The sequence below is a fragment of the Uloborus diversus genome, chromosome 8 (assembly GCF_026930045.1).
Source record: "Uloborus diversus isolate 005 chromosome 8, Udiv.v.3.1, whole genome shotgun sequence".
Classification (NCBI taxonomy): domain Eukaryota; kingdom Metazoa; phylum Arthropoda; class Arachnida; order Araneae; family Uloboridae; genus Uloborus; species Uloborus diversus.
In genome coordinates, this window is record NC_072738.1 from 158764909 (window position 1) to 158790405 (window position 25497).

The 25497-nt window shown below is 35.6% G+C and overlaps 1 protein-coding gene across 1 annotated transcript in view; it reads left to right on the forward strand.

Moving 5' to 3' along the window:
- LOC129228707 (neurogenic locus notch homolog protein 1-like) overlaps positions 1-25497 on the forward strand; it is a 206080-nt gene that overhangs the window by 175719 nt on the left and 4864 nt on the right. Inside the window, exon 18 of the mRNA XM_054863390.1 lies at positions 8572-8700. Coding sequence (XP_054719365.1) covers positions 8572-8700 — 129 coding nt within the window. The remainder of the gene's footprint in view (positions 1-8571; positions 8701-25497) is intronic.

Consider the following 25497-nt stretch of genomic DNA (forward strand, 5'->3'; position numbering starts at 1 on the left):
ACTGAGTATTTCCGTGTAACATTTCGAGATTTCAATGGTTTTTACCCACTTCCTGGAAAAATCAAGTGTCCTTGTCAAAAAGTTTTCTGAATTGCTTTGAGTCGCACGTAATCAAACTTCTCGATGTTGCAAAAAAGATGCTTAGCTCCCAGTTTAAATATTAACTGAGCGTATTTATAAAGTGCATCCGGTATAGCTCGAAATGGCCCGTCCAGACTGCTAAAGCGTCCAAGGCACAAATTAGTCTATGGACTAGGTAGCTTAGCAAGTTTGATTACGGCACGGCACGGCACGGCCCGTCCAGTCTGATAAGGCGTCCAATGGACGAAAATCAGTCTAGAGACTACGTCGCTACGCAATAATAGCAGCCGAATCAAAATCTTGGTACTTACCTGCAATTTCGTCTTAACTATGGCCATGTTTGCAATACTGCTTTTTGAGCTTTCCTGGAAACGCAGGAAGGTGCGGAGCTATAGTATTATTCCTACTAGGTTTACTGTAAAGTTCCAGAGACATGACTGGCTTCAAACAAAGAGATTTCTGAATATTACAGGAGGCTTCCAGGATAATTTTAGAAAAGTTACTAAATTTTAGCGGAAAACGTTCCTGGTTTTTGTAAGATATGTTACTGGAAAAAATTGGGCACATCAGCTGCCCATTATTTTCCAGGAACATTTCTGAATCGTTTTTACAGTGCAGGACTGGCTGTAAACGGGAAGCTTTCTGAATAGTTCAGGAAGGTTACTGAATTTTAGCGGAAAATGTTCCTGGGTTTTGTAAGATATGTTACTGGAAGAAATTGGGAATATCAGCTGCCCATTATTTTCCAGGAACGTTTCTGAATCGTTTTTACAGTGTAAAGTAGCTTGTTAACACTTTGCATTGATGGTGATTCCCCGTTCCAGAAACTCGATAAGAAGTGGCCAAAAACAAGGGCATGTTCTGTAGTAGACGAAAACTTGTGTAACCACCTTTTTTTTTCTCTTCGGTGTGAAACCACACTGTCGCTGTGCAACATCAAACGTTCCACATGCGTCCGTCTCTCTACCAATAGATGGTGCCTCCATACATACAGTTACGTGACACCCTCTAACGTCAAAAGTGAAGTTAGACGCACTGACCGAGTTTCAGTTGAGTTATTCTAAAACAAACATTTGTGACATTGAACATTAAAAAAAAAAAAAAAAAAAAAAACGGCATGGTTTCAATTTTATCATGCTCATCAACGCCTTGTAACGGAAAACCGAACTTATTAAATCAAAAAAAAAATATCTCAGCAAAGTAACATTTGAATCCAAAGAGTATCGTAGAAATGAGTAACAAAAATGCGCTTAGCAATTTAAAATTTTGCCCTAACAATCGTATTTTTACAAACCGGTTTTTACATCTCATGAACCCTTAGGTAGGGGTTCACAAAGCACCGGTCGGTAGCCAATGAACTGGAGAGTTAATTGGTGCATCTTATCTGGGAAAACGATTTAATAAATGAATAATAAAACTTTTAGACCAACATAGAAAAACACGAAAAAAAATCGCAGATGCAGATAAAAGAAACGAGTATGTAGGTTGGATTTGAATGCAGATTAATTTTTCGAGTCTTTAAACTTGAACATTCAATCCAGATTAAGCTATTGCCCCCCCCCCACATTTTTAATTAAGCACAATTCTTAAGGGGTCTAAGGACCTTTAACCTTCAAAATTTTCGATTTTCTGGAAAAAGTATATGTTATGCATATATTAATTTTGAACAATTTGATGCCTTATTTATTACCATACGCTAAAAACTTAAGGTTATCAATTTGCGACATTAAGTTATCGCAAAAAGGAGAAAACTTTCCCCATAGAGATTTATGTTAACAGCAGCTGTTTAGGTCTCTTTTTCTCAAGTGCCGGTTTCTTCGGTTTTCTCGTTTTGCGCGCATGGTACCTATTAGTGATGGGCATAATCGAGATCTTTTGATAATCGAGATCTCGGGAATCGAGTACTTCTGATAATCGAGTGATTGATAATCGAGATCTTTTCAAGTCGATCACTCGAGTGATTGATAATCGAGATCTTTTGAATTCGAGAACTCGAGCGATTGACTTCTCGAGATCTTTGGAATCGAGTACTCGAGCGATTGACTTCTCGAGATCTTTGGAATCGAGTACTCGAGCGATTGACTTCTCGAGATCTTTTGAATCGAGTACTCGAGCAATGGACTTCTCGAGATCTTTTAAATCGAGATCTCGAGATGTTTTAAATCGAGATCTCGAGATGTTTTTAATCGAGATCTCGAGATGTTTTTAATCGAGATCTCGAGATGTTTCAAATCGAGATCTCGAGACGTTTGAATCGAGTACTCACGTAGTTCATTTTCTGAGCTTTTCCAGAATTGAGTAGACTGCTACAGGGGCGCCCCACTATAAGGGGGAGGGGGCATGATGCTGCCTGCGCCATTGGCCGTTTTTTTCAGAGTGTTTTTTATCTCATTTTCGGGTGGGGTGGGGGCATGTCACAGCCTGTGCCATTAAAATTTTTAGGGCTGGGTTTTTGAGAGGGTTCTTTAAATCGCATTTTGGGAGGGGGGGGAGCTCTTTCTAGACGGATGCTCCTTAACATTTGAGAGGGTGCACCATCGCCCTACGAAGGGGGGAGGGGTGGATACCTTTGACTTTTGGAACAGTTGAATTCCCGAGTTGTATTGGCAGGGGTGCGCTCGAAATAGGAATGTGCCATCAAGCCTATCATTTAGGGGTTTAATAAGGAGCGAACCCTCCTGGCTTTTAGAAGTTATTGTACTCATATAAATGAAATTCTTACTCTTACTCGGCATAATATGCAACTCGTAGGATACTCTTTAATCCCTCCTCCTCTCTTGTAAAGTTCGAAATAACGGCCTGCCCCCCTCCCCCAATTCCTTGAAAAAATCTAGTTTTTACGTTTCAGTGGGTCTAGTTTTTTTTGTTTTTCGATAAAATGAGCAGATACACCCTTGCCCCCCTACCCTCCGGAAAAGTTCGAAACGCAAGACTGTTTTAGGGGGTCAATTTGATAGATTTTTGTCTTCATTTAGGGGTCGCAATCCTTGGGGGATGCTGGTTTGACGAGATTCCCTGTTAGCTTGTCAGAAACTAGGAGTTCGGCATTTGGGCGACCCGGCTCGGACTAGTATAAACTTTTATAGGTTTATTGGTAGCGGCTAGAAAACTGGCAATGTGCCCTTGACTGTTGGTAGCCCTCAGGGGACGCCCCGTAGCGATTGAAATGGTATCACCCCCTCCCCCTTTCATTTCAATTTCTGTAACGGATTGATTTCTCAATTTTTTTTTTTTTTTACATTCATTTTGAGTGATTTATTCGAACGGTCATGTATTTAAACTAATGATTCTTAGATATCACGTGGTTATTTCAAATGGTTTCGGGCACTCAAACGCAAAGTTAATATTGTAAACAAGTAGGGGAATCGTTGCTCTCTCTGCGCAAAAGGACTCATTTATTCTTATTTATTGCTTTGCTTTTTTTTATGTTCTTGTTATTAGTGGAATTATATTTATCTGACTGATACATGTGGAGGGCGGGTAAAATATTTCTGGCTGCGTTTTCCAGCAGATTGGGATTCCCGGCGCATTGAAAGTTATAAGTGTGGCTTGAATTGCATTGAAGTTCATGATTATTTTTTTTCTTTCTTGATTCGCTCTTTGTTATTTTTCTTTTTCATTCGCTGACTTGGGAAATATGTGATAACAGTATAAAAGTGTAGGGAGTAAAGTTGAAATATTTCTGAGTGCATTAAAAAGAAATATGGAAGTTGGTCGTGTGGAATTAATATTAGCTTCCACTCTTTGGCCCATTTTTTTAAAAATAAAAATAACATTTTATACAGATTTTTTTTTCTTTCAAATTCCATACGTAAGATATTTATGACTTTTGTGCGTAGCATTTATTTTCGCGTGCGTAGTTGAATTTAAATGTTTTTCTTGTTTTACTCGCTTCTGTTTAAGTCATATTCCTTATATTTTCAATGTGATATTCCTTTTATTTTCATAAATATTTATTAGTATATTATTCACTCAACTTAAAAATTTGGAGTCAATTGATGTGCTGATTTTATGAGATTTATTTATTTATTTATTTATTGTAAAGTTGAGGCAAAACTGCTGAAAATGCTTTGGCTCGCGACGGTCCATTTCGGAACTTAGTTTCATAGCTGCGCTTGATTTTCCGTGCGTTGGTCCTCAAAAAGGTTTAAATTGATTACCAACTTTCTCTAAAAAGCAGATTACGTATCCGGTTATCAAATCATCCGAGACGCTCGATAACCGAACATTCGACAACAAGCAATATATTAAACAAGGATCCCCCACGACTGAGAGGGCAGAGGGGGGGGGGGTTCATGGCGCAGACCATGCCATTGAAGTTTTGAAGAGGAGAGGGTAACTTATAAGAGGGCATTTAGTCTTATTTTATGGGGCTCTCGTTCGGTTCTCCGTTGCATTTGAGAGATGAAAGTCATCGCCAGGGCGGGGGGGGGGGGGGGGGGATGGGCACCACTGCATTTTAAACATATTGCGTTTAAACGTTTCACAAACGTTTTAACATGACTGTCACAGCGTTAACAATCGTTTTAAAACCTTTATCTCAACAAAGTGTGCTCTCTGAGTAACCCCATTCGAAAAAAAGCACTTGAGAAGCTATTATTTGATTCTGAAACTTTAGAGAATGACTGGGGTGTCCGTCCGTCCCTGTGAGCAATGGCACGCATCTTATGAAAATTTCTCCCTCCCCACTCCCCCTAAGAAACAATAATCCGAAAAAGACCTAAGACCACCTTAAATTTTCAATTACACTACTGGTTACTTACTGGTTTAATATATTTTTAAGTTTAACAATTCTCAAGTTTAAACCTGCTAGTGTCGCCCAAAGACCCGCCCATATTATCGTTATCCCTCACTTTTTAATAAAAATTGTACATATTTGATCTTAATAATTGTCAAGTTCAAAACAGTATGGAAAGCGTTTCTCTACCTTTTGCTTCAAGATTTCACTACCGGATCACTAAAGGGCCAGATACAGAAAACCATTTTTTTGGGGGGGGGGGAGAGGGGGCTCATGTTGAAGAAAGCCCCCACCCCCACGCCCATGAACGAAATTCCCGTTTTTGCTACGAAAAATGTCTGAATCTGTTTGGGAGTCAATAAAAAGCACCAAATCGGTCAGGAATAAGGCACCTGATTGGGAATAAACGCTGCGAATTAATTTCATGAGCAATGCAACGAAGTAATAGTTCAAATATTTACTTTGAAAAGTAATTAATGACATGAAAAGATACTGTCATCGTTGACATTTTATGCATGAAGTGTTTGAACACAATGTGTACGGATACTGTTGTCGACGGTTTAGGGTGGGGGGACGTGACCCCCATGGTTTTCCCGTTGTATCCGCCACTCACACAACACATACCCCTCCATAAATCCGCTCATATGATAATAAATAATTTTCGTTCGAAAAATATCGTTTGATTATTAAGGAATCTCTCAATTATCGAAAATTCGACGCCAAACATTCAACTATTACCCCATTCGAATAAAGCAAGCGAAAAGCATCCATTGTATTTTAAAATCATTCCAAATCTATCCATCCCAAGAGCGAAAACGCACCACCTATGAAGCTCTTCCCCAAGAGCAATACCCCCAAATGAGACAAAATCCCCTAAAAATTACAATCCCGCAGTTTGCGTCAAAACTCCCCCCCCCCCCCTTCTTCTCTTATTTGCACCCATAGGAAGGAATTACACAAGAAGTAAACCACTTGTTTTATTAAGGAATAAGTAAATACCTTAGTGCCGAGAAGTAACATGAAATAACAAACGTTTTGTATCCCAAATATACAGAGTACTGCTGAAACGTGCTTTGGAGTTTTTAAGGTACCCTTTTTTGAACAAAATAGTAAGCTTTTGCGTGCAAGGAGCCATTCATTAGTTACGTAAGGATGATTTTGGCATTTTTTGACCCCCCTCCCACCATGTAAAGGTATGTAAGATTTTTCAAACCGCTCCCCCTATTCTTAGGTAAGATTGATTCCATTCCGTTTTTCAAAACAATAAAATAACGAATCTAACATCACTGGGAATCGAAATTAAATTCACTATTATTAAATTAATCCTTTTTGTGTAATGAAATATTTACTAAAAAATTGGAATCTAGACTGAATGTTTTTTCGACATTTTTTTTGTTTTTTGTGCATGATGCGATAATTATTAAAAATAAAACATGCTATGCATAGTGCGATTCTTTTATCATGTTTTACACGATTCATTCTTCGTAAAACAAATAAAAAACAGCTCATCCTAATAAGTTTTTTATTTTCCAAACGCAAATAAAATATATAATTCCCGTCAAACCACTTGACTGCACAATTTCAAATGTAAAACATCAACTTGGAAAATATTGCGTGAGAATGGGTTTGAAGCTCCCCTCCCTCTCGGGACCCTTACGTAATTAATGAATGGTCGCTAAAGACATCCAGTAATGTCCTTACATCCACAATCTCACTATTTTGCGTTGAAAAAAGGGTTCCTTGAAACCCCGAAACACGTGTCTACAGTAATCTGTATAGTTGGGCTCTAAAACGTTTGTTGTTGCCTGTTACACTTGTATCATTACCTAATGGTATAGTCGAAGGTGGACTAAGGGGAAAGACTTCCCTCAGGTTTTCAACTTAAGTATTCCACCTTTTTACCTGAAATATAATTTTAATTTTAATGCCTCTCAAGTTGGAACCTTATTAGCGCGCCCACTTCCACCAAACATATCATTAGACTACCAAAGCATCCCAAATAATCATTTGATAATCAAGCATTCGAGAGCATACATTCAATTATAACACTATTCGAATGAAACATCATTAACTTTTCAAAGCTAGCCCTCTGACCCCCCTAAATGACGGATCCGCCCCTGCAACTGAAACTCTTCAGAAGCAGAGGTGCCCACCCGCCCTGAGAACAAGGGCACCCCCTCAATATCGCATAGACCACCCCACCGCCAAAAAAAAGCGAAAAATATCCCTCAAAACACTCCCCCCCCCCTCAAAAAGGACATTCCCTAAAAAAGATTAACGTCCATTGAGAATTTCAATGGCGCAGTCTGCGCTATGACCCACCTCCCCTGTGGGCACCTCAGCTCAACCCGTCACTCCAAATTTTTCTGGGGGAAGGGTTAAAGAGTCTCAATGCATATCTTTTCGGAAGGCAACAAAAACCATGACCATTCATAAATAAAATCATTAACTTTTCAAAGCCAGCCCTCTTACCCCCTAAATGACGGATCCACCACTGCAATTGAATCACTTCAGAAGCAAGGGTGCCCCCTGACGTCAAGGGCGCACCCCCTCAATATCACAGAGCCCCCCGAAAAATAAGAAAATACCCCTTAAAGCACCCCTTCTCCCTAAAAATGTCAATGGCGCAGTCTGCGCCACGATCCCCACCTTCCAAGGTGGGCACCCCTGTCAGAAGTCAACTATATTGAGAGGTTCATCCGATTCTCAAATCGATCAAAAATTACACTGCTCGAGTGATTGAGATCTCGAGAACTCAACATCTCGAGAACTCAACATCTCGAGAAGTTCAAAGCGAGAACTCGAGCAGTTGATCGCTCGATCACTCGGAAAGGACAAACGAGAACTCGAGCAGTTGATCGCTCGAGTACTCGGAAAGTGATAATCGAGAACTCGAGCAGTCCATCGCTCGAGAACTCGGAAAGTGATAATCGAGAACTCGAGAAGTTCATCGCTCGAGAACTCGAAAAGTGATAATCGAGAACTCGAGATACGATAATCGAGAACTCATGATAATCGAGTTCTCGAATGATTTTGAATAATCGAGTGATTCGATTATGAGTACTCGATTATGCCCATCACTAGTACCTATCTATGAAAGTTTCTTATAATTTCCGTAAAACTTTTCATGCATGTTTTTCTAGTTTATTTTTATGATCTGAATCTAACTTTAACTAAAAATAAAAGTTAATATTTGAAAAAAAAAAAAATATTTTTGCCCAAAATGTTGAAAATTTTCGATATTAACTTATAAAATTACAAAAACATAATAATACAAAAAAATAAATATTTTTTTTTTAAATAACTAAAATTAGGTTCAGGTCATAAATATAAACTAGATAAACATACATTAAAAGTTTTACGGAAATATATAAGAAACTTTGTGAGATATTAAGCGTACAAAACGAGAAAACCGAAGAAACCGGCACTTGAGAGAAAGACGCTTAAAGAGCTGCTGTTAACATAAATCTCTACGGGGAGAGGATACGCATTTTGACGATAACTTGAACAGTTTTTTGTGTATAGTAATAAATAAGGTATATAATTGTTCGGAATTAAAATACGCATAACATATATTTTTTCCAGAAAGTCGAAAATTTTGAAGGTTAAAGGTCCTTAGACCCCTTATCAACATGCTGCAAAGTTTCAACTAAAGATATTGTTCATATTAATGCATTTCTCCTTAAATTGAATTTATTGTTTAGATTCATTGTGGTGTCATTGAAACTGAACAGGTTCTCTATCTTTAATAGATCTCTGCACCTTCAACCAGGGTATAAAATTTTGCCCCGGAGGAAAATGTACCCCTGACAAAACGGTAGGCTTCAAATGCGTGTGTGAAGGCCCGTATTTATACAGCAACGACAATGTCACCTGCAAACGTAAGAATGTAGTTTAAATTTTTCTTCATTAGTACCAGTTACTTGTGCAGTATCAACTATTGGTTGCATTTTATTATTTGATCATATCAATGTTTTTTGAGCAATCACGATTGCTTATTGTTCTCACTTGTCTGTTTTTGGCGTCCTATCATTTTATTTTCCCACCGCCATCCTCCGCACCACCACCGACGACTGGCTCCTCACGATGCTGCTCCTATAGCGAAAGCCGTCTCCAGGTTGCATCCATGTCCTACACACACGCGCATACATACACAACTACACACACATGCACACAAACACATACACACACTCAAACACATACATACACACACACACGCATACATACAAACACCTACACATACATACAGACACCTACACATACATACAGACACCTACACATACATACAGACACCTACACATACACACACACACAAACATACACACACACACAACTACCCACACAGAAACATACACACACATACACACCACTGTGTGCAAATGGTGCAAAGCGAGGACCCTACTTTTTCACCGTCACACCGAGGACCTACTGAAGGCGTTGTGTCAGAAGAACACTTATTAGATTTTTGTGCTTAAAATCATTTGATTAGTGCGTAACAACCTCGATTTTTTATTTTTTTTAAAAATTTCAAACATGTTTTTTTTCAATGTAACCGAGGACCTCATACACAAATGTGTGCGGATGGTGCAAAGCGAGGACCCTACGTTTTCGCACGTCATACCGACTGAAGGCGTTGTGTTAGAAGAACAATTTTTACATTTTTGTACTTAAAATCATTTAATTAGTGCTTAAGAACCTAAATTTTTTAATTTAAAAAAATTTTTCAAACATGTTTTTTTTTTAATGTAAACGAGGACCTCATACACAAATGTGCGTTTGTACCTGAAGAGCGAGGACTTTGCTCTCCTTTCATTATTCTCTTGGGATTTCTTGTGTTACTCAACTAATAAACTCTAACAAATAGTAGAATTCCAGTTATCCGAACTCTGATTATCCGAATCACTTTCGGAAATTTTGGAAAAAATTAAAAAACAAGACGGAAACGTACAGCGATTCGCAAAATAATGAATCTGTCTGCGCACTTTATTGCTGTATTTTAAGCGCACCACGAATATTTTTGAGATGATAAGCCACTGCCTCAGAGTGCAGTTCTTTATTGACTTCTAAAGTACAGCACTTATTAAGAACGTTTAATATATAAAAGTGATGGCTTTTTATTTAATTGAACGCTCATGTTTTTTTAATTAGGAGGACCTACTGAAGGCGTTGTGTCAGAAGAACATCGTTTTGATTTTTATGCTTAAAATCATTTGATTAGTGCGTAAGAACCTCGATTTTTTAATTTTTTTAGAAATTCCAAGCATGTTTTTTTTTTCAATGTAAACGAGGACCTCATACACAAATGTGCGTTTGTACCTGAGAACGAGGACCTCATACACAAATGTGCGTTTGTACCTGAGAACGAGGACCTCATACACAAATGTGCGTTTGTACCTGAGAACGAGGACCTCATACACAAATGTGCGTTTGTACCTGAGAACGAGGACCTCATACACAAATGTGCGTTTGTACCTGAGAACGAGGACCTCATACACAAATGTGCGTTTGTACCTGAGAACGAGGACCTCATACACAAATGTGCGTTTGTACCTGAGAACGAGGACCTCATACACAAATTTGCGTTTGTACATGAGAACGAGGACCTCATACACAAATGTGCGTTTGTTCCTAAGAACGAGGACCTCATACACAAATGTGCGTTTGTACCTGAGAACGAGGACTTCGTTCTCCTTTCATTATTCTCTCGGGTTTTCTTGTGTTACTCAGCTAATAAACTCTAACAAGTAGTAGAATTCCAATTATCCGAACTCCGATTATCCGAATCACTTTCGGAAATTCGAAAAAAAATTTAAAAAATAAAACGGAACCGTACAGCGATTCGCAAAATAATGAATCTGTCTGCGCGCTTTATTGCTGTATTTTAAGCGCACCACGAATGTTTTTGAGATAAGCCACTGCCTCAGAGTGCAGTTCTTTATTGACTTTTAATATACAGCACTTATAAAGAACGTTTAATATATAAAAGTGATGGCTTTTTATTTATTTAATTAAACGCTCATGTTTTTTTAATTACGAGGACCTACTGAAGACGTTATGTCAGAAGAACATCGTTTTGATTTTTATGCTTAAAATCATTTAATTAGTGCGTAAGAACTTCAATTTTTCAAAAAATTTCAAACTTTTTTTTTTTCAATGTAAACGAGGACCTCATACACAAATGTGCGCTTTTACCGCAGAACGAGGACTTAACTTAATCCATCCGTTATTCTCTCCAAATTTCTTGTAAAACTCAGCAAATGAACTCTAACAAATAAATGTTTAGCCATTTTAATTCTTGTCCCATAAAAGTTGACCAAAAAAAAAAAAAAAAGAAAAGAAAAAAAAATTGAATACAAGTATCGTTCTTATTGGTATGTAAAAGTTTCATTTTTAAAGCAATAAAAAAATATAAGTAAAATTTTATTGAATTTTTCTTAGTGCGTTAGTAGAAGTTTAAGTTTAGTAGAAAAATCGACACATGTTGTAACTTTAGTATTCTTAGCATTGAGTACTAAACATTGGGTGTCCTGCGGCTTCCAAATCAAGGCGTATTTTTGGTTCTATGGAACGTATTTCCAAAACGACATAGCTGGGAACAGTCGTTTTATTAGAGCAAATGAAGTGGGAATTCAAGAACAAATTTTGGGAAAAAATACATAAAATATTAGATAATAAAGGATTAAAATTTTGCAAATTAAAATTTTAACTCGCTTATTATTCCTGGCAGCAATATATGATGGTTATTTTTAGAGATGCACCGAATGCCATATTTTCCCGAATTCCGGATACCAAATATTCGGTTAAAATTCAAACCGAATATTCAGCAGAATACTTGCTTAAAATTTTTTACTGCAAGATTTTAATTTTACACTAATTTAAAATAGATTTTTTTTTTCGGAAAAGTAAATACATTTGCATTTAACAACATAAACTTATCTATATTAAGTATGATTCTTAATTTAAAATAAATCATTCCAAAAGAAAAAACAAATATAGCGAAAGGCTAACGTGGTATATGTTTATCTGAAACTCTGCAAAAATGTATAGTTAATTTCTTTCCTATATATGACTCGATAACTGATAAGTACGATAACATTTTGTGTAATAAATAAAGAATCTGGTGTTTCTTCCATAGAAAAAGAAACCCGAGTTGCTTAACATACCATTACAAATTACGACTTATTCATGTGAGTTTCTAAAATGTTAATCTGATTGTTGAATGAAATTTAAAACTGCCACGCATTTTACATTTTTTCCCTTTATTGCAAAGGATTATCAAACTTTGATTACAACGATTAATTTTAATTAGGTTGTTTTTAAACAATATTTACTCTATCATTTGATGTAAAACTTCAGAAATTAAATTACTGCTAAATTTAATATGAGGTGATTTTCCATTTTTTAACTACGTATTTTACATGAAAAATTAGCAGTTAATGTTAGGTAACAATAAATGGACTTTATATATTTAATATTACTTAAGATAATGATTTTTTTTTCTGGTTACTGTGTCATATTTAAATGAGTGACGGCTAACGTGCTCTCATAAGATTTAAGAAAAATTGAAAAGCAAAACTATTTAGATCAACAACCGAGTATTTTCTCTTACATTAAAATTACTTCGAATCTGATAAAATTAGAAAGTAACAATTTGAACAAATTTTATACTCTGGTACAATGTTTTAAGTTTTATTCAATGCATAAAAAATGTGTTTGTTCTCTAATTATGGATCATTTAAACTTGTTTACTATTCCACTGCAGAATATTGAAATATTTGGCCACGCCGAACATTCGATTTTTTTCAGTGGCGGATCTAGAACTCAAGCAAGGGGGGTGGGGGGCTAACCTCGGTCCAAGTAAGGAGTCACCGTTTTAAAGGGTCGTTTTCGTCGTTTTTGCGGATACTCTCAATATTGGTGGGGGGGGGGGGGGGTAGAGAGAGACACACACCCTTATTTAAACAATATGAAATTTTTTTCTACAATGGATAACTCTCCCGAAAAAGTTAGGACTTTAAATACGGTTTTTTACTTGAAATAAACTTATATAGTATACTGAAGAATATGAATAATTTCGCGAACATATTAAAGGTCTGAAAACTCTGTATGCACCTCAGTTGGATATAAAGCTACAAATTACCGCCCCATGGCTAGAACTAAGACGAAATTGCAAGCAAACACCGAAAATGTCAGTTACAGCATACAGAGATAGCAACTACGTTCTAGCTTTATGCTCATGAGTCTGGATACTAGCCAAAACCATGCTCAGGCAAAAACTTCTTGTAAAGCTGAGTAAATTATCACATTGGTAGATAAAAATGCATTCGCAGAACAGAAAGAGGCGTGAAAACATGGTATGGCCAGGCTCCCTATCGAAAAAACGTAGATAAAAGCTAGAGTATAAACATTATACCCCACTTATTGCTAGAGAAAGGTAGTAAAAAGAAGTGGATGCGTGAAGGGGGTCAGGACTCTCCCGTAGAAATTTGAAAAATTGATGTCAAAAATGTAATTTTTGAAAAGTTTTGGAGATTTGGTGGTACAGGTAGGTGAGATTGGGTTGAGGTTCCTTCCCGAGTATTTTCCCTTACTATAGTCAATTTCAAGCTTTCTTTAACGATTTTAGGGAATCGAATGCTCTTTCCAGAAATTTGAAGAAAAAGAAGGTTAAAAACGCAATTTTATGCTATCTGTGATGGTCCAGGGCAGGCCCGGATCTGCGTACCAGCGGACCCTGCGATGTGGGGGGGGGGGGGATGGGGGCGCACGTCCCAAAGGAGCCCAACGGTCTAAGAAATTGAATGAAGAAAATTGAAAAAAACTAGCATTAAGACTTATTAACATTGCAAATATACACTGCTGGCCTCTGGGAAGGGGCCCTGGAGATTTTAATGCAAGGGAGCCCAAGATTTGTAGATCCGGGCGTGGTCCAGGGGCTCTCTCTGAAAGTTTTTCCCTGCAGAACTCGGGAAATCATGATTATAAACTATCTTTGGGGATGTTAGGAGAGGAAATAGGAGAGGAAAGTTTTGGTGATTTACTTTGAAAAATTTTCAAAATCGGAATTTTTAAGAATGAGTTTTACTTAACTTCTGGTGAATTTGTTACTAGGCGGCTCTTCTCCGGAAATCTTTCGAGATTAAACACTCCAATTTAGGTTATAACTTGTGAAGTTTAGGAAATGAAGAGGTTTCGGATACCCTCTCTGGAAAAGTTTCGTCAGTGAAGTCTGAAAGACGCAATTTTAGTCAATGATTGGTTATGTTTAGAAAATGGGAATTTTTGGAGTCTCTCTATGAAAACTCTCCGGAAATTCATAAAAGTTGCAGTCTTAGAAGAACAAATTTTGGCTCTGATTAAAGACGTTAAGCGTGAATCAAACACACAACACTCCAAACATATTACACATCTGTTTCGTTTCAAATGTGCATATTTGATGCGTCTGTTCTTGGTTATGCAGAAGTAAAGATTCAAATTTTATTTCATATCTTTAGTTCTCATCCGCCAGGTGTTGGAAACATTAACACGGGAAGAAAAGCATTAGAATTAACGTTTGTTATTTAATGGGTTAAAACTTTAAATGTTCAAAATTACTTAAAAACTAATTTCAAATTGGTTTATTTCAGTACAAACCAAATTCATGGCATTAAGAATTTTATTGACTTAGAAATATTTTCCGATATCTTTTTCCTGTAGGGGAGTCAGGAGAAACGGGACAACTCTGCGTTCATGCAGCAATACAGTGAAAAATAATTTCCTGCTGGTCCAGTATAGGTGCAGCACTTTAGACTCTCGCTGATATATTTATTGGGCAAGCTAGAAAAGCTTTTTCATATTCTGTTTCGGAATTAGTGTACATTGTCGCATTTTCCCGACTCTCCTCTACCCATCTAACTTTTTTTATTTGAGTCTTATTACCCTTATTCTGCTCGATTAAGGATATCTGTTTTGGTATCGTCCCGAGGCGCAAGGTCCCGGAACTTGGAGCCTACTGCTACCCTTAATTTCTAACGAAACAAAGTACAAAATTGTAAGTATTTTTTAAAATGTTACATAAAGGAGCATATTCAACCCTAACAGAATTCGATCGTATCGAATACGATCAATCATACCTACCAATAGTTGAAATTTTAACAAAGTACAAAATTACTGTACCTACCAATAACGCAGAAAGAATTTTTTTTTACCATACTTGGAAGTAAATTTCGCGCTACCCTATTAGTATTTAGGATTCAATCAAATCGAACACAATCGAGTTGAATATGCCTCTAAGATAGAATACAGGAACTGAATTACACGATGATAAGTGTTTTAAGGGCTGATATTGCAATTGCCCTAATATGTGTGAAAATCAGAAACTTACAAAATGTAAATAGATAAGAAATTCTCACTGTGTAACTAAATATACCTAATTATTATTACTTTGTTGGTTTATTGAGTTTAAAGTTAACCAGTTGCCGCTGGTCAAAATTCGTATGCTCCAGAGCCACTTTTGGCCCCCGGGCCATGGTTTGGAGACTCCTGCTCTAAAGGCCAGTGACGGATTTAATAGAGTGCGGTGTGGCCATACAAACAAAATGTGAAATTGCTCTTTGCTACAAGCTAGCTATTGAAAGTCAAAGTATCCTGCTAACAGAGACAAAAGTCTTAGTTTTTGCATTGATGATACATTTTTAACTTCAAATAAAAAGTAAAGTCGATGTTTTCGAAAGTCGATAGATAAAGGCAATAGTATAATAATGTTTAAAAGCTTTGAAATTTATACGATAATTGTGAATGCATTTTGTTAAGTTCCGTGAAATCGTAATTTTTGGTTCATTTTCAAAGTTTGATACCATTAATTTACCTCTAAATAATTTAGTAATTACTCAAACTGACCTGCAAAAAACAGAAGAAAAAAAATTCATGGCTTTTAAGAACCACCCTAATGTACTGCTGAAAAATCGCTTCCAACAATGTAATTTGATTTTAAAAAATTATAATTTTTAGTACATTTGAAAAGCGTGAACGGAATGTTTGTTATAATAAATGTTAATAATTTTGTGAAACAAAAAATGTGAATAGATGCAACTTTACAAAACCTGTACATAACTTTTTATTTCGATGCATTCGCTGCTTTAATCTTTTCATATTGTGACTGTATTTTCAATTATTGAATGAATTTTAATAATTTTCCAATGAAGATTTCCCAAATTTTGGCTAGTGCAAATTTTGTTCTTGTGGTAGCTTTATTATTTCTAAATAATTCATCTTTGTGTTTTTTATAAAATAATTTTTAAAAATCCTTAGGCAGTTTTAAACAGAATAAATTAAAATACGGCATTAACAAAATTATATTCAGCGAGTGGTAGTTCTAAAAGTGTCTTAATTTGTTACAAGAACAATATGCACAACACAAAATTAATTTTTTAGTACGCCACTGCAGGACAGAGTTAAATGTTTCAAGTACTTCTCAATAACAACTTAGAAACAATATTAACTGATAAAGAACATGTGATTATATTTACAACAAACCAAAAAACAGGATTAATAAAATTTAAGAATATTTGGACAGATTCAAGTATAATAGCTCATTGCGACTATCGAAAGATGAATATTTGTGGAGAACAACTGAGCGTGACAGTCGAGAATGTGAAAAAGTTTTGGAAATAAAACACAAAAATATAATGGTACTCATGACCACAAGAGTTATGGAAAAAATTTCGAATTACTATGTTTTTCTAAATCTAAATGAGCATATGTTGGAAACAGAAGCAGCTGATAATCACGTTAACAAGTTTATAAAATTAATCGTTTTAAATATTTAAGCATTAGAATGTATAACGCACTTAATTCATACAGTGAAATTAATTCACAAAGACCAATACGTGGGAAACTAACGAAATTAATACTGTATAAGGGACAATAATCACTAGTTTTCTGCAAACTTGATTTTAAATTGTCAGAACTATCATTTTGTGGAACAAAAAAAAAATAATAATAATAATAATAATAATAATAATTGGGGGAAGAGGGGGAGGGAGGAGCTAAACGACCATTCATGTAGTTTATAATTGGACTGAAAAGTAACAAATGAATTTATTTTCTGAGCACTTAAAACAAAAAAAAAAAAAAACTGAAGTTGACTAAAAATCACGAATAAACCAAAGTTAGTGTTTGATTAATATATAACTGGTGTGTAACGCATGCAAATACTGTTTAATTAAAATTAACTGATATTCGATTCTATTTACATTTGTATTTCTAATTGATTTAGGGTTTTACATATGGTTTTATGAAAAATAGTTACACTGGCTTCAAAAGTTATTGAAAAAAAAAAACGCATTGAATCTATTTATCTGTATTTGAAAATTTTGATTTAAATAAAATAAAATTTAGAAGGTTAATTTTTGTTGAAGATTTTTTTTTAATATTTAACATTGAAGTCGTCTATTTGAACTTAGTATTTAAGGCAGGGCCTGATTACTGAATAGGCCAACTAGGCCTTGGCCTAGGGCCCTCCGCTCTTTAGGGGCCCCCAAATTGCTAAAATTGCTTTACCTAACGAAAAAAACGGTAATGTTTGATTACAGGGGCCCCTGAAAAAGGGTTTGGATGGGGGCCCTCGACGTCTTAATCGGGCCCTGATTTAAGGCACTTGAAAAAAAGTTAAAATAGCTTCTGCGTCTGTACAAAAGTTATGGTGGGAAAATATCTAATAGATCATTCCATGAAAAAGCTGGCATTTGGTCCAGCATTTCATTAAAAAGTGATAATTTGAAAAGGTAATGAACTATGAACAATATTTTTTACTAAAGTACGCGGATACATTTGTGATTTCTTAAGCAAAAAAATTTTGTCCATTCCACCTTTTAATTATTACTTTTAATGAAACATATGAGATGTGTCACGTGCGGACAAAGTGTCCACATTTTCCGGAATTCTTCGATAAGGGAAATAGTTTCTTGTGAGGGTTGTCCCATGATCACGTGATGTCCAACCGGGGGATGTTGACGAGCCGAGGACACAGGCAGGGAGAAGGCACATCCCTGAGGCACTTCTACTCTATTTTAAGATCAATGCTGAGACCGGTTTATGGTGATTTGTTTAGGAGAAAAGAGGGTGGCAAGGGGGGATGGTGCTTTTTGGCGGTCGCCGCAAGCCTGTCAAAACAGCTATTACCATTTGTGGCAAGTACTTCCATATGGCTATCGTAATGTTCTTTCCCCTCAACTTCTTTTTCAGGATACAGACAAACCTTTCAAATAAAACTAATACTGAACATAAAGAAAGATAGTTGAAAATTTATTGAAACAGTTTGCTTAATTCATAGATTTTCACTTGATGTAATCGGAAATTTTACATTTTTTTCGCTTTCCAATAACCAAATTTTTGGTTAAGAGTTTAAAATTGGCTTTTGAAATATTTAAATAAACAGCATGATTTGTTATTTCATCAAAAAATTCCAAACTACCAAGACCTGATGCTGATATGCATCCTCACACAAGAACACCTTCACCGTCCTGATTAACTAGTCCAACTAAGTTCTTCAGATTAAGTTCCTAATTTTTTCTTCTATTTACAATTATACTAATTTAACCAAAAATGTTGAATTCATTTCTATCTGTAAGACATAATTCTAAAACGTTTTGAGCTTATTTATCATTGATTTTGCGGCGAATAGCGTAAGCTTTCTGTTTTTCGAAAGGCTAAGAACATCTCTGCGGAAAGAGGTCCGATTTAATCCAGCTAATCAGTGAACTTGGCGAACAATTTTAGGTGAAAATAAAATGTAAATTTTTTTATTTAACTCTTCTGAAACTTTTACAGCACTCAAATGTGTATTTTTCTCAAATTTTTTAACTGTAAATCTCCCATCACGCTTTCTCAACTTAGCCGGTTGACTTTTTCTTACCTTGTTTTCGGTCCACTTCTTTTCTTTAAAGCATTTTATCAAGCACTTTACTATAGAATAGAATAAATTTACTAACTTAGAGACATTTCAAACCAATTTACCGCTACTGTTAGGAAAAAATTCAAATTTTGAATGGTGTTTGTGCTTTTTTTACGAATACCAGCCATTTTAAAGTAATAAGCAAAATGTTAGGGAATAAATAAGAAAAAAAAATTAAAGCTAAATGACTTTAAAGGCTCAACACAATGCAAAAATAATAATAAAAAAAAGACATATGATAATTTTAATTATGAATTTCTTCGAAAATATTTGAGTGAACTATCATTTTTGTGGCGTGTTATTTCTCTGTCTCTTCGTTTTTTGACCCATTTTAAAAAGAAGATCCGTCAATATTTTGAAAAAAAAAAAACCCTAGGGTTTTGTTTAGAATGGCATAAGAATGATGTGAAAAAATATTGGACTTCATGTTCGAATTCAGTTTCGCGTTATTTTGGTTTTACTAAAAAATTTCGAAGTGTACGAACACTTTTGGGAGCCACTGTATTCGTTACTGGGCCGCACAATCAAAAAGGGTTGGGAACCGCTGGTCTAGAGGGACATCAGGGGCAGAGTAGCGAAAAAAATTTACCCTGGCACATAAGCCCCCCCCCCCCCCCCCGCTCTTTCCCTACCTAGTCAGATTAATGCATAGGCACATTGGGTTACCAAATCTGCAGCTAATGTTTTAAAACATTAAGTAATTTCATATCGCAATACAGAAAGGCGTAAATATCAAGATGAGTTAAAGCATCTTAAAATTTTGAACTCTAACAAATTCTAAAGTTACTCCAAGCTGAACAGTATGCTGCCATGATTATTACATTTGAAATGATAGATACTTTTAATATTCACGTTTTATATTAATCATGCAAAATTTGACGACATCTTATTTTATGATACATATTTATCACAAGTATATGAGGTAGCGAGAAGCAAAGGGATGAAAATGTGTCTTATAAAGTTTTGAGTAAACCGCCTGCAAAGTTTAAACAGTGAATAGCATACTATGGTAACTTCAAAAAAATTCCGGCTGATCATCCAGGTCCAAACGGCAGCTAAGATGCTTGAAATTGCAATTGAAGGGCTTGATGCGAAAAGGAGGAAGCTCCAAATTTCAATTTTCATAAAGTCTGCATTAAAACTTAAAGCGCCATATCAGTTTTATTTTTTCAAAAATTTTGGATGACTCCTCATGTATAAATCATAGGCGACGGAACGGGGGAGCTAAGGGAGCTTGAGCTCCCTCTGGAATATTTCAGACCGGCTTAGCTCCCCCGGAAAATTCTTGCACTGCTACATTTTGCCGTACATTGTTTACCTCAAACCTGATTTCAAAAATGTGATCTGCCTTGTTTGGGAATTTCGGAATTTCTACCCAATGAGCAACAAAAGCAGTGAGCAAACGGAGTGGTCAGTGCACTTGAATTCACCTTCACCTTTTTTTTCACTGTTTAAACACTCTTCATTGCCGAAATGCGGGAAAGTGGACTCTACTCCGCGGCCTGAGAAAATCAGTACCAGTCAGAGGCGTAGCATAACCAAACATTTTTTTTTGGGGGGGGGAGGGGGGCACCAGAGCCATCACCAAGAAAGGTTTTGCTACCCCTCCCCCCCGCCCAGTTTTTCAGAAATGGCGTCACCAATTTCATATTAGTAATGAAAAAAAAAAGAAAAAGCAGAATGGAAACCTTTACGATTTTAAGAACATGTAATAGAGATGATAAGTGAACAAATAGAATAAAAGTGTCGAAAAGAGTTTTTTCTGCAAAATTTGAAAGCAAATGCAATCTCTGAATATTATTTAGGAACATCCAAGCAAGGTTATGCATTATGATTTACTTCTGAGGAGCGCTGAAACGAACGTTTCGAACATTTTTTAACGAAAAGAAAGTATTCAGTGTTTAGTACAAATCTATGACAAGCGTCAGTCAAGTAAAAAATGAATACGTAAGTAAACATAACTTCATAGGGGCTGCCGGCATTTTTAGATTTCTTTTTTTCCTTTTTTTTTTTTTTTTTTTTTTTTTGTAAAAATATTATCATGAAAATAGTGATTAAGTAGAGAAAAATATATGTGCCACCAAAATGCATTTTAATTAGAGAAAAAGTTAAAACAAAGTAAGGCGAGATTTAAAAATGCCATGACTAGTCACACCACTGCTAGTGTTCCAGTTTTAAGTGTTTAAATACAAAAGGCAAAATTAAACGAAAATTTTATCACGATGTTCTGGAGACATGACATCTAAAACAAAAGAAAGTGTAAGAACTAAGATAAGTCTGAACTACCAAAAAATTCAAAATGTTTTTTTTTTTTTATTTTATTGACGGGGGCCGCAAACGCTTGTATTTCAAACAAATAAAAATATAAGGCTGGAAATTGAAAATTTCATTATGAAAAAACCAAACCACTCAAATAATTTTGGAAATGAATAGCACCTGAGAGCGAAGACACATTGGCTTGGTTTGATAAAGCAGCGTGCTAATGAGGGAAAGGGTGGAAGTTCAAATCTGGGCCGAAAAATATCGTTTTAATGGGTTTTTGTTTTTCAGCAGAATTTTAATCCAAGTTTCCACTAATATGCAAAATTCTAAGCTGTATATCTGTTGTTGTTAAAATCATTAAACAAAACATTGATTTTAAGAGGGTAAATCGAAGTTTGACTTTGCAGAAGGATAAATTTCAATTTATTTTGCTGCTTTACTACGCATTGCTTTGGTCTATAGCATCTCGAGGTTGCATTGAAATCAGAAAATTCTTCCTTTGAACTTGAATGCTTCGCGTGGGTCAACTAGTCATCTAAAATTGCGTTTCTGGAATTTCACTATCGGAAAATTGCTGCAGACGGATTCCGAACCTCTCCTCCCAGTAACATAGCGAATTATCATCTAAAACTGCGTTTTGACAACTAACTTCGAAAATTTTATTGATGAGCTTCAGCCCCTCCACCTCCGCCAATATAATTTAAAATAATCTTAAATTTCGTTTAAGGTCTTACCTTTCAAATAATTACTGGGGTAAAGCACTCGAAAACTCGCCAATAACATCATTAAAAGTCAAATAAAATTGTTTTTGGAGCTCCAATTCGGAAAAATTTCCAGTCTTCATAACGATATCAAAGATGGCCCACAGCTGCGTTTCTTAGATTGTTCATTTTCGACAAATTTCTGGGAGGGGGGCCCCGGATTTCTCCTCTAATTAACATCTCCGAATAATGTCTAAAACTGCGTTTTCAGAACAACAAATTTGAAAAATTTCCAGGAAGAACCCTAAAAATACCAACCTCCTTAACGTAATTAGAGAAAAAATGTAAAAATTTTCAAGTTTTAATTTCGAAAAAGGCCGAGGAAAACGCTCCCAGGCCACTTTTCCACCCTAGCATTAACAAAGATCATCTAGAATACATTTTTATGACCACACAAATTAGAAAAAACATCCTATTTTTGATTTTTGGGCTAATTTCATTATAATTCTGGAACAAAAGATTAAGTGTCTAGCAAGCTGGGGGGTAATGAGTCAGTTTGGCATTTAAATATGAATAGCATGGGTGCTCCAGACATAACTAAAGAAGATTGCTAAGGTTGTTTGTACTTGTTCAAATAATTTCAACTTTCCAAAAACTTATCTCATTTTAAGTTATCTGACCCCTCAGATTATACTTTACGAAGTTACAATTATTCTTGTTTTTTTGCTTTCTAAATTACGGTTTTTCGTCACTTACAGATATATTTTCATGACAAAATTGTTACTTTTCATCTACTATTGCAGAAAAAAAACAATATTATTATATTAATATTTTATAGTTTCTATTAAAGACTTTTACAAAAACTTATCTGAACAATATAATATATAACGAACACTTAATTTTAACACATTTCCAACGTTCTGTTTCTCCGCCCTCCTGTTTCATCCATTCGCCTTTTTCTAGTTCTCAGAAAATAAGAAATTCTTCTAAATGCTACGCTGTCGAAGCATCCCCTTTCCTTCAAAACTATTACAGAGCACCTCAAATTTTGTTTTCAAGGCTCCGATTCCCTGAAAATTACCGGAGAGAGTCCCTGGATATCTAGCCATCCAACAACATGGGAGATTATGTAATGTTCCGTTTTTGGGACTTCAATTTAAAAAAAATTGCTGGGTCCCTAACGCCAACAAATATGATCCACAGTCGCGTGTTTTAGCGATTACAATTTCGAAAAATTTAACGAGAAGGAACCTCTGAACCTTTTCTGATAACACCATTGAAAAACGCTCTCTAGTAGGACTTCAAGTTTAAAAGTTTCCAAAGTAGAGCCCTAGTACAGTCTTTTCCTCTGACATCATTGAAGGTTGTCTACAATTACTTTTAAGATTTCAAAATCGAAATATTGGGCGGGAGATGTAAATCGATTCGAAAAATCGATCGAGGACAATCCTTCGAGTCATATTTTCACTTAAGTCCACAAATATGGTATACAATCGCGTTTTTAAGACATTAATTTCGAAAAATTTTCAGGGAAGGTATTCAAAACTTTTCTCCCCTTAACATTACCAAAGATCGCCTAAAAATTCGTTTTTAGAACAAGAACTCTGAAAAATTTCCGGGGGAGGATCCCCGAAACTCCTCTATTTCTACGTGCTCATCATCGAGTACTGACCGACCTTCTTTCAAAACCAGAAGTTTTAACACCTCATTCTCTCAACAAACAGTTGATGCAAGATAAAAAAAGAGATGGAAGCTTCGAAGCTAATTTCATATGTAGAAAAACTATTCAAGTCCCCCCCACCAATTATTTTAAGGGACCACTGCTTCGGCCTCTTACATACCAGACACTTCTCATTATGTGTCCCAGCTCCCCCTACTTCTACAAAGTTCCTACGCCTCTGGTATAAATCCTGAGAATCATATAAGGGGAGTTATTAAGATATGAAAATGAAAAAAGTGGATTGATGTTTAAGCTCACTTTTATGGTAGTGAATCCGGGAGGAAAAATATTTTTCCGTGATTTAATGAGACTAAGATTTAGTTTTGATCATTAGAATTATAATAAACATTTTCATTTGTAAAGAAATTGGTGATACCTTTATTGGCGCTGTATTTATTCATTTGTTTAAAAATGTAGGGTTGGTTGGGGTAAGTCGGTCAACCCCCTAAAACTGAAATATTTTGTTCACACTTACCATGTCACATTTCATCACAGTGATTGATTTTACGTATATTTAGGCTTCATGGAACTTTTCCCTAAGTCATAGAACTTATGTGCGAAAAAACGTTTCCTAAAAATATATTTTCTAGGGAGTTTAAGCAACATTTTTCAAAGAAATGTTTATATGTTACTTTTGTAATTTTTTTTAAATCATTAATCTTTTATGTACCTATTTTTTATATACCTATTGTGCAATAATTCTAAATGCACGTAACACTGTCTCTAAAAAAAAAGTAAAAAGGCGTAAAAACATTTATTTTCGGAGCTCAGCAGTTGCGTAGGTTCTAGAAAACAGCCAGACAGTCGCAAGAAAATATCGTTGCCCTCCTCCCCTCCCCATTCCAAAGCCCTGTTGTAATTACGACAGATAAATCGCCCCTATATAACGTTATCAAATTTTCAATACATGAAAGATATTCTGTACCAACCATTCAGGCTCTGTGCCCCCCTTTGAACACTGATGCTAGGTAGCACCCGCCACCCTCTCCATGCACACACCACTGCAGTGTATGGTTAATAAAATCAGAATTCAACATTAAAGCTAGATACTAAATGAAAATATGGAGAAGTTCGTGCATAAAATTTGAATACGCATAACTTGAAAACTTTTAATTGTAATATTATTATTAGAGCTGCTGAAAGCACATAACCAAAGAAGAGTAAGTGCTAGTCAATTAGGATCTAGGTGAAGTTGGCTTGTAGTACCATTATTTTTCACAACATCTGCATATGTGAGTAATTATCATCTTTGGTAATACTGCCAATTCGTCCTTCACAATTTTTTAAACAATAGATTATAACTGTTACAAAGCCCTCTTAAAATTCAATTTCAATGTCCAGTCTCGTCGGGTATTTTAACTTTAAGTATGCAAATATGTTCGGAAAATCCGGATTTACAGAATATGGGGATAAACAATGTAAAACCTAAAAAAAAAAACTGGTAATATCGAAAATATTCACATGTCACCACAACATCTTATATATTTTATCTCTACACTGTTTTTGTATCAGTCTGCGCAGTTGCGAGACCAGAAGAATTTTTTGGGAGGGATTTTCCAAATAGAAAAATACTGTTTTTTCCTTATTAGTTTCTAGTGGGAAAATATAGTTCAATATATTTGAGCAAACAATTTCTATGCCCCAATGATTATTCATTATATCACTTGCTTTAAAAGATCAGTAATTGATGTATTCGTATTGATATCAAAATGACTTTAAAAAGAAAAGGGTCATGGCTAGTCGAGCTAATTGTAACTAGAGTTACTTTTTCATTGTATTTTTTAAATCTCTCACGCACCCCTGATTGAGAATCCTTGTTCAGATAAATGTTCCTGAACAATTTTTAAAAAAGATTTTTGTTAAATTTATTCATGTTTGTTCGATTGCGCATCATAGTTTTCTGTTTCTCTTTTTCTCTCTCCACCCCCATTCTATTCTAAACTCTGATTGGGAATTGATAAAGTGTTGGTGAACCGCGGTCAATATCCAGAACGCGATCGGTCAAAAATTGGACCACCAAAACTTTGGACGTATAACTTGCACAAGTTAATTATGTCTTCAG